This window comes from Rattus norvegicus, chromosome 4 (assembly GCF_021556685.1).
Source record: "Rattus norvegicus strain SHRSP/BbbUtx chromosome 4, alternate assembly SHRSP_T2T, whole genome shotgun sequence".
Classification (NCBI taxonomy): domain Eukaryota; kingdom Metazoa; phylum Chordata; class Mammalia; order Rodentia; family Muridae; genus Rattus; species Rattus norvegicus.
In genome coordinates this window covers 96,933,426-96,946,228 of record NC_141537.1, presented here as the reverse complement: position 1 = coordinate 96,946,228, position 12,803 = coordinate 96,933,426, and the positions used below count along the sequence as shown (strand labels likewise).

The window sequence follows — 12,803 nt, the reverse complement described above, 5'->3', positions numbered from 1 at the left end:
AGTCAGTCCAGTTCTTTAAAAAAAAGTACCAGAAGGGCTATTCACTTTTGCCAGGGCTTTAAGCTCATCCCTCAGTGGGGTAAGTCATGGATTTCACCGGAGACCCAGAGGACACCATCAGCAAGCTCTTCCCAGAGTAGCACAAGAAATACCTGGAATCTGTCACGAACCTGTTAAAGCTGAGTCAGGAGCAATTGGCTAAGCCCTGGGCAGCAGCCATTTGCAGAGAGTGTGAGTTATTATCAAGGTGAAGGAGAATGGTGACTGGTGGTAGAAGGGGAGGTGAAGACGCCCGAAACTGACAGCATTGAAAACTGCAGTTGCCATGGCTGCGATGTATAGCACTTGCATTAAAACAGAGTAAGACACTTGAAATCAAAGATGCAACATTTTTTTTTTTTTGCAACAACAAATAACATTTTGCCAGAAAATACAAACATATTTAGGACCAGACATAGAATTGTGCCTGGTTTTCAGTTCTTTCAACAGCATAAAAATTGCTAGAAAAAACTTGTTGCCAGGCAGGAGAGATGGTTAAGAGCATGTGTTAAATTGCTAGCTTGCAGACTCCTGTAACTGCAGTCCTGGGGCCTCTTTGGGAACTTGCAATCATGTACACATGCTTACAATAAGTGTTCAAAAAGTAAACTCATTGCCAACTGTCAGCAGTACAAGAATGGTTTCCCGTTCAAATTTAGCTGAGTACATAATGGAGTAAAGAAACCACTTATTTTAAACCAAGTCTAGTTTTTAGTTTTATGCAGGAGGCCTAGAATTTCAATGTATAACATTGCAATTCACTGGATCAGGACACCAACAAAAGGTCCAGTGAAATGGTGCTGAAAAGACAGGTAGGGGCTTGCTTCTGATAGATATGGTGGATATCATGAGACACTTATATTGATTGTATATATGTTGTGACAGTGTTATATTGCCATAAACTGCATGAATCAAATAAGCTCTTCTGCTCTAACTTTCCCTATTACCCCCCACCAATACCTGCTGTTTATTACTTTCAAGTCAACAATTTTTAGCCTCATAAAATAAAGTGTAGTTCTCGCCTTTTTGTCCTCATTTCACTTGACAAAATCATGTGGTTCTACCCACCTTACTGAAAACGATGGTTTCATTTTTATGGCTAATATCATTCTGTAACTGAAGTTTTAATTTGCAGTTCTCTGAAGACTGAGGATTTTGACCTTCCTCGTGTATTTGTTGGGAACTTAAATTTCTTGAAAAATTTCTGTATAGATCATTTGTCCATCTTAAAAAACTTCAATAATACTTGTTAAAACTTGCAAGTTCCTTATACATTATGGATATTAAAGTTCTATGCTAGTTAAGGATCTGTAGAGGACAAGAACCAACAGAATAAAAAAAATGTGTATTCATAAAACATAAAATTTATTGAATCAGCTTGCTTTGAAAGAGTAGAAGTTCAATCACACTTGGGAGGTCAAGAACCTGGTAGCTGTTTGGTCCTGGAGACTGGGTGTTCAGCAATTTGAGCAGTCCCACAACGGCTCTCACTGGAGAGGTTAAACCTCAGTGCACGGGGCTGGATGCTTCAGCAGGCCCAATCCAGCATCAAAACCCTGAAACAAGGGTTTTGGTATAGGCAAAAATATATCAGCTATAGCAACAATATAAATAATCTTTTGTCAAACCCTTTTTATCTGTGTGGCCTCCGAAAGGTGCCACCCACATTTGGAATGGGTCACCCCATATCAATTCATTGCTCAATTGAGGTCCTACTGAGGTAACTCTTAATTTTCGGCAAGTTGTCATTAAAGCTAACCATTGGGATTTCTACCCAAATAAGCAGACACATATTTTCTTCTATTCTGCAGGGTACTCTTTCACTGTGGTGGTTATTTTCCTGGGCCTTTTAGTTGGATGCAATGCCATTTGTGAGCCTCTGCTGTTATTTCCTATGCCCTGGAGTCCTGTCCAAAAACTAATGTCAGCACCAATACTGTAAAGTGCTTCCACTATGCTCTCTGGTAACTTACAGAGTTTTAGGTTTGAACTTTGGGCCTCCAATTAATTCGAGTACATTTTGTACAGGGATAAGAACCTGTAAAGGGACAAGCTCATTGGGTAACACTGCCCTCACATCAAGTCTTCAAGGATCTTTTTAAGGTCAGAAATGCTAGTAGTCTCATCTCTGTACCTTTCTCAATTCCAAATTACTGCAGGCCCACTGTCCTAATGACCTGTCTTTCACAGAGGCTAGGGACTTCCATACTTCTAGAATCTATTCACTAGTAATCATCCTGCTAGCCATTAAAAGTCCCTTGGAGGAATTTTCAGGGACCCTACCTCCCACCCCACAGATCTAGCTAATTTATCAGATCCAGGGAACCTGCATTTTTAAAAGGGGTCATTGGGAGATTCTTACATATGGCCCAGACTATGGCTGAGGCTTACATTTTTAATTTAATTAATTTATTTTTTAATTTTTGAGACACAGGGTCTTGTATGTAGCTCAGGCTGGCCTTAAATTCCCAGAGATCCTCTTGCTTCTAGAATGCTAGGATTAAAAGTATGTGCCTTTAAGAAGAAAGTACTCTGATGCCACCCTCCTTACTAATTACAGTTTATGTAATAGCTAATGCTGAACTTCTCTCCAATGTCATTATGGAGGCAGGGCATTTTGGGAGAAGTAGGAAGCTCTAGGAAATACCACACCAGCCAGACTTTTTAATGAAAACACTTATTTCAGGTATAGTACAACCAGAAGAGAGAAAAGATGGGTGGATCAACCCAAGGCAAAAGACTTTCAATCAGAAAGACAGAACACAAATGGTATTATATATTTTACAGGGTCAGTACAGAAAGGAGACATAACCACCACAAACATTTACATTAGGACATGTGCTACAACAATTAAAAACTGGAAGGGCTTCAAAGACAGTACAATATCAGCAAGAGGCTTTAAAATCTTTAACTGGCAGTAATGTATTGAACAGACAGAAACAAACTAGAATTTACTTATAAATTGGCTATGTTGTGAGACATGACTGTCCTCGACAGCCATTGCAGAAAACAGTATGTTGGCTCCTCAAAAATTTGAGAAACAGAACTTTTATACACTCCTGCAGTGTATTTGGGTATATCCCCTAAATGATTAAAAGCATGGACTTAAATACATGTATATCCAGTCACAACTGCAATATTCACACTAGCTGAAACATGAAAACATCCCAAACATGCACAGATGGATAAACAGATAAAGTATGGTTTAAACCCACATAGGACAATATTGCTCATTCAAAAGGGAATTCTTAAATATACTGTATGGGTAACCCTGAGGACATCAGGATAATAAAGACAAGAGATGACTAATGATTTCATTGAGAGAGGAAGTCAGCTACCTGATTCTGGTAGGAGCATCAGGAACTAACAGTCCTAGGAATAGTTTTACAGGATGAAGTATGTGGGGAAGGGTGGTGGAGACAGCAGCACAGCAGTTATCAGTTTAAACGGACTGTGTCAGAAAGCAGGAAGCACTAATGTGTGGTAGTTTAATGCCTGCAATCCCAGCCTTGGAAGGGAATTGGGAGAGATACTACAAATCCTCAGCCTGTGCTATATATAACGAGCTCTAGTCCAATGTCTAGTTCTGTATTATCTTCTGGAATAATAGAAAAATATCTACACCTGAAGCAAGTTTGCTTATTCTTGGTGTTCACACCCCCCCTCCCCCGGTTGTGAACCTTTGGACCACTGATGGCAGCATGTTCTCAACTCCAGGCCTGCGTTCACAGCAGCTCCGTTGATTGATGGACTCCTGCTTCTTTAAGGATCCCAAACCTTAGGCTTCCCACAGGAGGGACTTGGCTGTGAAAACTGCAGGTGCTGGGGGTCTTCTAATCGTTTCTACTCAATGCTCTGTCTGGCCTCAGTGCCAGTTCACTGTACTCTGGGACACTTCCCTGCTGCTTCTGGGACTTCAGAGCCCTCAATTTTCCAGTAACTTAATTTTATGATCTGCACAAAAAGGTGGAGGTTGACTAAACTCCTGACAAGTTTTGGCTGCCCTCTGCTGACAAAAGCTGGAAAACAGAATCAGTATCTCAGGTCTTGGCCAGGAGAGTATTAAGTGAACAAGGTAACATTTTGGAAAAATGCTTGAAAAAACTAAAAAAAACAAAAAAAAAAAAAAAAAAAAACAAAAACAAAAAACAAAAACAAAAACAAAAAAAAACCCCAAACAAACCAAAAAACAGTGAAGAAGGTATTGGTCAGGGTTTCTAGAGTCACAGAATTTATGGAATTTTTTATTATTATGGAACTTTATATTAAGGGAATTTATTGTAATGACTTAGTCTGAAGTCCAACTAACCCAACAATGGGCAGCTGTGGATGGGAAGTCCAAGAACCTAGTAGTTGCTCAGTTGTACAAGTCTGGCTGTTTAAGCTGGTCTTGTGTATAGAAGTAGGACAGATGTGCTGACAAGTGGAAGCAGTCAAAGAGTGAATCATGTAGGCCTCCAGCAGGTGTGGTCCAGATTAAAGGTGTATACTGGATCTGGGACTTGCCTGGTCCCAGGATGACTTGAACTCAAGAGATCTCCTTACCTCAGTCTCCAGGGATTAAAAGCTTGCACTATCTTGCCCGGGACTAAGCTTTTCATGGCCACTATGCTTCAAGATCTGGATCACAGGTCTGCCCTTCAATTCTGGATTATAGTTCATTCCAGAAATAGTCACCTTGACAACCAGGAATAGGCATTACAAGGGCCTAATGCACAGTTTAGATCTTCTAGCTTATGTAAGCTCAGGTCTGCCATAGTCTTTTCTGTTTAAAAATTATCTTTTTGCAGTCCAGTCCTTATCTCCCTCCCAGTTCCTTATCCAACGCAATCCCACCAGGCCTCTCCACCCCCGAGGGCCTTGAGTCTCTTGAGGGTTAGGTGCAATTTCTCTCACTGAGGCCAGACAAGGCAGTCCTCTGCTGTACGTGTTGGGGGCCTCATTAATAGCTAGTGTATGCTGCCTGGTTGGTGACTTAGTTTCTGTGAGATCTTGGGGGTCCAGGTTAGTTGAGACTGCTGGTCTTCCTATGGGGTACCCCTCCTCCACTTCTTCCAGCCTTTTCCTAATTCAACTTTGGGGTCCCTGGCTTCTGTCCCTTGGTTGGGTCTAAGTATCTGCTTCTGTCTCAGTCAGCTGCTTGTTGGGCCTCTTGAAGGGCAGCCATGCTAGGCTCTTCTCTGTAAGCACACCATAGTATCAGTAATAGTGTCAGGCCTTGGAACCTCACCCTTGACATGGATCCCAATTTGGGCTGGTGACTACACCTCCCTCCTTACCTCAGTCTCTTTTCCATTTTTGTCCCTGCAGTTCTTTTAGTCAGGAACAATTCTGGGTCAGAATTTTTGACTGGGATGGTAACACCCCCCCCACCCCCAATGCCCTGTTTTTCTATTGGAATGGATTTCTAACAGTGGAAATCACTGTTAGATTGGATTTCTCGGGTTGAGGACCCTGAACACCACAAGTGGGTTCACCTTCTGGGCTACATTTCAGGCCTCAGTGGACTAAACAGAAACAGGTATCCTCTATAGTAAATGGGTGAGTAAGAGTTCAGGTCTGACCCAGAGACCCACCAGGTCATAACAGCATCTTGACTTCCCATGAATTAGGTGCTGGTCGCAAATCTTTTGGCTGTTAGATAAAATACCTTTCTCCCAAGACAATTCTCAGAATTAAAGGCCAAATATTTCCAACTTCCAAAAAAACTCAGCCTGACTCCTTGACTTTAAAATATGTATTTAAATAGTATAAAATCTCTAAGAGGTATGAAATGTTTTCAGGTATATGATCAACTTATAAGACTGTGATTTACAGATATTATAGAACCTCAAAATTATTATAAACAAAGCTGTCATTTTTCTGGAAAAAAATTAAGTGTTGGAAAATTAGAACCAATATATCTATTAAGAATAGCAATGAAGCAAAGGACTGCTTGGTGCTCAAAATCATAAGAAACATGAGGGTAACACGATATTATCTGAATTTCAAAGGACATTTGCCTTTTCACATTAGCTGCACTGTTGTGAAGAAGGTAGTACACAGTTGTTAGGGATGGTTTTGTGACTCTGTATTCAGATGCTGATTGCTGTGCTCAGATCTGGTTGCAGTCTGGAAGTCGGCAGTGTCATGGTGTATCACTTCTGACTGGTTAATAAAGTGCTGCCAAACGTAAAAGTAATTTTGGAGGCTTTTCTACACCACGTTTGTTCCCAAATAAATGATACAGAGACATGGTATCTTTATTACAAGCTTCTTGCGCTATAACTGAGCTGGCCTCGTCTACTATCACGACAATGGCAGCATCAAGACTGCAACTGCTGACATTCAGATTGCAACCAGTTCTCTGGGCACAGCAATCAGCACCCGAGTTTACAGTGCACAAACCACCCCCCATCACATAATCAAAAGGAACACAATCCATGCACTCAATCCATTGAAGTATTTGACTGTATTAACACCAAATTAAATATCAAAGATATTGTAACACAAATTTTAAACACAAAGGGTTAATTTTTTGTATTACTGTCATTTAAAGCTTGATTTTTATAAAACATTAAAATAAGAGTTCTTTATTACAGAAATTAAACAGTATCAACTGCTTTGTGAGTTCAAGATATATACACCAAAATCAAATAATTACCATTTATTTTAACACAGGGTCTATATAGACAGAAATGTGTCTTATTGTTGTATTTCTTGGGTTCCTTCTGGACTTACCATAGAGTCAACAAGAGTGCTGTCCATTATTAAGGGGAACTAACAGATTCATTGTGGAATGAATTCCTTTAAAAATGGTCATTGTAGATGGAAAAACTTCTGTTAAAAAGTTAAATACTTCGCCTAATGATTTAGCTTAGAAGAATCTTAACCAAGATATAAAGAAGCATCTAAATATAAACACAGCAGAAGGTATTATGTGGTGAGGGATGATTTGTGCACCGTTTCTTCAGTCATTGATGGGTTTTGTAGGCCACCATACTACTCACTTTGTGGATGGTGGTCGTAAATGAGCGTAGACAGACTTCTTCAGAATTGGTAATAAACTGGAGTCCCGACTCTTCCCACTTTTCAAGTACAACCAAACTTTGTCAGTATAAACCAGCAGATCAAATGAACCTAAATTGGGAATGAAAGTATAGAACTTTCAATAGTGAAGCTGTCTTCTCTGCCTCTCTCCATGGATCCAGATAGGCAGCATTCATGACTGACTCTTAGAACTAAAAAAGCTTTGATACCTTCTGCTGTATTTATATTTAGATGCTTCTTTATATCCTGGTCAAGCTAAATCATTAGGGAAATTTAGCATTTTAACATAAGTTTTTCTCTCTACAATGACCATTATTAAAGGAATTCACTCCACAATGCTAACAAAATCTACTGGACTCTGGCAAGTCCAGGAGGAACCCAAGAAATGGAGCAATAAGACACATTGAACAACATCAGATCTTGGTTTTCTTCATCTGAAAATTGAACAAGACAAGAAAATGTATCAACTACATTTGACTTAGTTTCTGGAAAAACACATTTGAGAAATGACAATTCCATTCTTTTCCTCACCGTCTCTTCAGTCACTGACAGGTGTTTTGTAGGCCACCATACTGTTCACTTTGTGGATTGTGGTAGTGAATGAGCGTAGACGGACTTCTTCAGAATTGGTAATAAACTGGGGTCCCGATTCTTCCCACTTTTCAGGTACCACCAAATCTTTGTCAGTATAAATCAGCAGATCAAATGAACCTAAGCCGGGATGAGAGTAAAGTACAGAACTTTTCAATAGTAAAGCTGTCCTTCCTGTCTCTCTCAATGGGACTCACTATGAACCACCTCTTGCTAAAAAAGGTAGCTTAGCCTGGTCTAATGATTATTTTCCTCGATAGAAACTGGGCGTAGAACAGAGCATTATACTTCCTAGTAGAAAATAATAGTAATAAAATTGTGAGAAATTTTCAAAAGTATTGTTGTATACTTTCATTTTTTGGCATTTTCATTTTTTCTTCATTTTCTTGAGTGTGTTTGTGGAACAGACAGGTAGAGTCCACAAAATAATGGCTGTTTTTGCACTTTATTCACCAAGCATGGCTTCTCAAGCAAGCGGAGAGCTTGCCAATACGGACAGTTTCAGTAGCTGGATTGCTGATGGTCCTATTGCTGCCTTTCTGGCTGAGGTTATAGGTGAGCCATCACAACCACTTGGAGGATCCTGGTGGTGGGAATCCTAACGCAGGGCCTGACAATTGCTCAGTATGTACTTTACCACTGAGCCATCTCCTCAGTCCTCGTCTTCACATTTTCTGGAATACGCATCTTTTTATTTGTGCTATATTCTGCCTCCCATATCCCATTTTATGTTACAAGGCAATGATAAAGTACACTTTCTCCAGAAGATTTAAGTCAAGAGACTGTATAATACTTACAAGAAACCTCCAACAGTGGTAGAAATGTCACAGTGGCTGTGATCTGTCTGATCACTGAACGGATTTCATCCTGTATGGCTTTCTGGGACTTTTCTCTACGAACACTATAAAAGAATCAAAGAAATTATTCATTCTAGGTTTTATTAAGTTAATTAAAACACACTGATAACTATTTATCTGAACAAAATGCTTCCAACAATACAGAAGTATTACATTAGGAGACTAAAGATCAATGGCTAACGATATTCTTGGGTTACTACATCTGCATCTGTCATCATCCTTTAGGGTTGATCTTGATATCAGGTCATTCAGTGCATGGTGAATACTAAGTTTCTCAACCACTCTCAGTAAGCATATTGTCAGTAAGTCTTTAATATAAAGGAAAATGGATTCCAACACATAATCTTGATAGAATTTTGGCATTTTGTCTGCATACACATTTACGTGTACCACATGCATACCTGTAGCTGTGGACTGCCTGAAACTGAGTTACAGAGAGCTGTGAGCTGTCATGTAGATGCTGGAAATTGAACCTGGGTCCTCTAGAGAAGTAGCCAGTGCTCCCAAACAATGAGCCATTTTTCAGCCTGAATTTTGGCATTTTTAAAAAAGTAACATCTAAATATCTAAATCCTGATTGGGTCAAGTAAAATAAACTACATACAAAATATTTTATAGGCTAACGACGTCTACAGATGGGAGATTTCAGAAACAAACTGCACTTCATTATAGTAACATACAGAGTGCATGTCTAGCATAGTAGGCATTTCTGATGTAGAATTCATGCAAACTTCAGTTTACAAACTTCACGGCATTAAATGAAGTACAGTAGAGCTTCATCTAAATTAGGAATGAGTCTAGGATCATCTCTTGTATAAGCCAGGGATTAAATGGCCCTCATATTATATTGTAAGAGGTTTGGGTATAACCACAACATGAAGGTCAAATCTCACAAAGACAGCACGCTTAAAAGCATCTTATCCACATAATCCCTGACAGTTTATGAGGAACTCAGAAATCCCTCAAAAACTAACAAAAGTATCTTTAAAAACATACCCTAGACAGTAACTGGAAGATATCAGTTCAATACAATGTGAACTCATGCAGCAACAGAAATTACAAAAGCAAATTAAAGCAGGAACAATTCAGTTCATACTTACCCTTCTTCTTTGGCCGTTTTGTCACACTCAATATCAAACTGCCATCTTTCAAGGACCTCGCCACTTTCAATATTCGAGATGACCACTACCAGTTTCTGAACGGAGCACTTGTACAACCACTCTGCAACACACAAGGCAGCTCTTACACTCTAAGCTATGGCAGAGACTCCCACAAGGCAGCTCTTACACTCTAAGCTATGGCAGACACTCCCACAAGGCAGCTCTTACTCTCTAACCTATGGCAGAGACTCCCACAAGGCAGCTCTTACTCTCTAAGCTATGGCAGAGACTCACACAAGGCAGCTCTTACACTCTAAGCTATGGCAGAGACTCCCACAAGGCAGCTCTTACACTCTAAGCTATGGCAGAGACTCCCACAAGGCAGCTCTTACACTCTAACCTATGGCAGGGACTCACACAAGGCAGCTCTTACACTCTAAGCTATGGCAGAGACTCCCACAAGGCAGCTCTTACACTCTAACCTATGGCAGAGACTCACACAAGGCAGCTCTTACTCTCTAAGCTATGGCAGAGACTCACACAAGGCAGCTCTTACTCTCTAACCTATGGCAGAGACTCCCCACAAGGCAGCTCTTACTCTCTAACCTATGGCAGGGACTCACACAAGGCAGCTCTTACACTCTAAGCTATGGCAGAGACACACACAAGACAGCTCTTACTCTCTAAGCTATGGCAGACACTCCCACAAGGCAGCTCTTACTCTCTAAGCTATGGCAGAGACTCACACAAGGCAGCTCTTACTCTCTAACCTATGGCAGAGACGCTCTGCTCAAGACCCACTTTCCCGCCTACAAAATCCTCACAGTGGTATTTTGCCTTCCTTTCATACACAAGGAAGAAAATTCTTCACTAACAATTTAATCAAGTTTTAAATTCTCCACATTACTAGTAGGTGGAAGCCAGTGCATCACGGAGCCGTGAACTTGTACTTCACTGCGATTCACAGAAAGAACATAGGACATAGGCTTTAATCTAACCACTGCCAGTCACATCTGTGGTGGCTGGTCAGAACAGAGCGATAGTATAAGAGCACAAGAAAAATCTCACTACTCTGGTAGGTGAGGGAAGGATTTGTTTTTACATTAAATGTACAAAGGAGAGGCAAATACAGGCTTTAAATGGCAAGGGCGTGCATATGTATCTATGTATGTATGTATATGTATGCAGACTATTGCAAAGTACATGCTTTTTAATAAAGTCAATTAATTACAGAATTATGAAAAATCAAGATGCTACACAAAATCTTAAGTGTTAAATTAATGAAACTATACTTTTAAGAATTAGGAAAGCCACAACTGTGTTTTAAGCAGCATGACCAATTAGCCTTGTGTTTTTAAACTATCATCCTTGGTAGTAAGTGAACTGAAGGGGATTAAAAGAGGATCGATCCAGACACCAGAATTCAAAGCAGATCTTATGCTTAAAAACCCTACCTCTTTTGCCTGTGAATTCATACCCAACTTGCACAAGTGTTGATGGATACTCTATTATGGATACGAATTGCAAGGAATGTTTAAAAGTATGGCCTTAAGCTGGGCACGGTGGCAAATGCCTTTTAGTCCCAGAACTCGGAGGGGGTAGACCCAGGCTGATCTTTCTGAGTTCAATCTGGTCTACATCGCAAGTTCAAGGACAGCCAGAGCTATAGAGACCTATCTCAAAAGCAAAACAAAACAAAACGGCCTTAAAGAGAGTTGTTAAGTTAACCATGTTCAGGTGGTCACCAAAAGGCCATTTTAATGCTGAAGTTAACAAAAAGGCAACAAATACTATAATGAAAACAATTAAAACAAACCAACCACCCATACACATAAAACTCAAAGGGGAAAAAAGGGTAGTTGCAATGCTTTTAGAATTGGTATTTTGTAAGATTACATTGGGAGATACAGAGCAAAACACAGAAAGATGAGATCATTTTAATTGGGTAAAATTTCCAATTTGTTGCACCTGGTTAACCTATAAAACCCATTTCTAAAGCAGCTTTTCTAAGATGCCTAACATCAAGACATTCAGCCTACTTAAAAAACAGAAGAGGTGGAAATTCCCTCCATCACTTGCTTTCTCCCAATTCAGAATCACATTTGAGAAGGCCTGTTGCTTTAAGCTACTTGGGACACTTACAAATGCAAACTTGTAAGGTGTAAAACTCAAAACGTGATTACCTTTTAGCTGCTCTACCACATTATTGAGATACTTTATGAGCTCGGGGTCAGTAGTTACAAGCAAGGTGAGTCCATATTTCTGCACTCGAGTAAAGGTTTCCGACGGATAAATGCCACGCTGATACAAAATGCTGTTGATGCCAAATGCTGAAAGCGAAAGAAATAAAGCCATAAACATGTATTAACGTTTTAAACTCTTCCAGAAATCAGAGTAGGGACAAAACAACACGGAAAACCTTTAACCCAGCAATGTCGAATTTCACCGGGTCGCTAAATGTAAACACAGAGTATGTGGTTCAGATGTCAACGCAGACCACCAGCTTTCAAAGAGCGAGTGAGATGATGCCCCAGGCCAGCCCCGTTTCATTCCAGGAGGCACAGGCCTGCGTTCCCCGCCCCCGGGAGGATCCGGTGGTTCCGCTCTAGCACACGTCCTAAGGCCCGGCCCAGGCAGCTTATCTTTGGCTGCAGGGTCCGCGCTCAGCACTCACAAAAAAACTCGGCGACGATTTCTGCGCTCCCACGCAGGGTGATGCCTTGGTCCCGGGCGAGCTGCTGTGCCATCACTAGATCGAACGGAGAACACTGTCAACCCCTCCGTAGATGGCGCCCTAATGGCTCCTCTAGCTATTCCCCGCCACCCGGTTCAAAAGTAACTACGAATCCCGCCGGTCGCTCTGTGCGCAGGCGCAACGAGCCTTAAACCCCACCTACGTCGCCAGTTTCCGGCCCCAACCCTGTCTTTTAACTCGGAATCCCTTCCTGAGCCCGCCTCATGCTTCCGGTTTTTTCTAAGCCCCTCCCACATTAGGGAACCGGGTCTCTTTTCAACATTTCGCTCCATAACGCTACTTCCGCCGTAAGCCCAGTTGCACCGCAGATGAGCTGACCCTAAGTCCCGCCCAAAGCGACTTGTATCCGGCCCTGGCTCCACCCTCTCTGGCAGACCGAATGCGCAGGCGTAGAGTGGTTCGGGCGTATGGTTCCAGTTCCTGGTACCCAGG

General features: G+C 41.0%; 1 protein-coding gene across 8 annotated transcripts; it reads right to left on the bottom strand.

Moving 5' to 3' along the window:
* Positions 1–1,383: 1,383 nt before the first annotated feature.
* Positions 1,384–12,466, bottom strand: Mad2l1 (mitotic arrest deficient 2 like 1). 8 transcript variants are annotated; one of them, NR_200115.1, is made up of 7 exons: positions 12,291–12,466; positions 11,800–11,946; positions 9,617–9,737; positions 8,457–8,560; positions 7,600–7,779; positions 7,029–7,158; positions 1,384–1,595 (listed from the first exon to the last, which is right to left on the bottom strand). NR_200115.1 is itself a non-coding variant. In NM_001443544.1 (6 exons), the coding sequence occupies exons 1-5, from the start codon at positions 12,361–12,363 to the stop codon at positions 7,607–7,609; spliced, it is 618 nt and encodes a 205-aa protein (NP_001430473.1). In that variant the 5' UTR covers positions 12,364–12,466; the 3' UTR covers positions 1,384–1,595; positions 7,600–7,606.
* Positions 12,467–12,803: the final 337 nt, after the last annotated feature.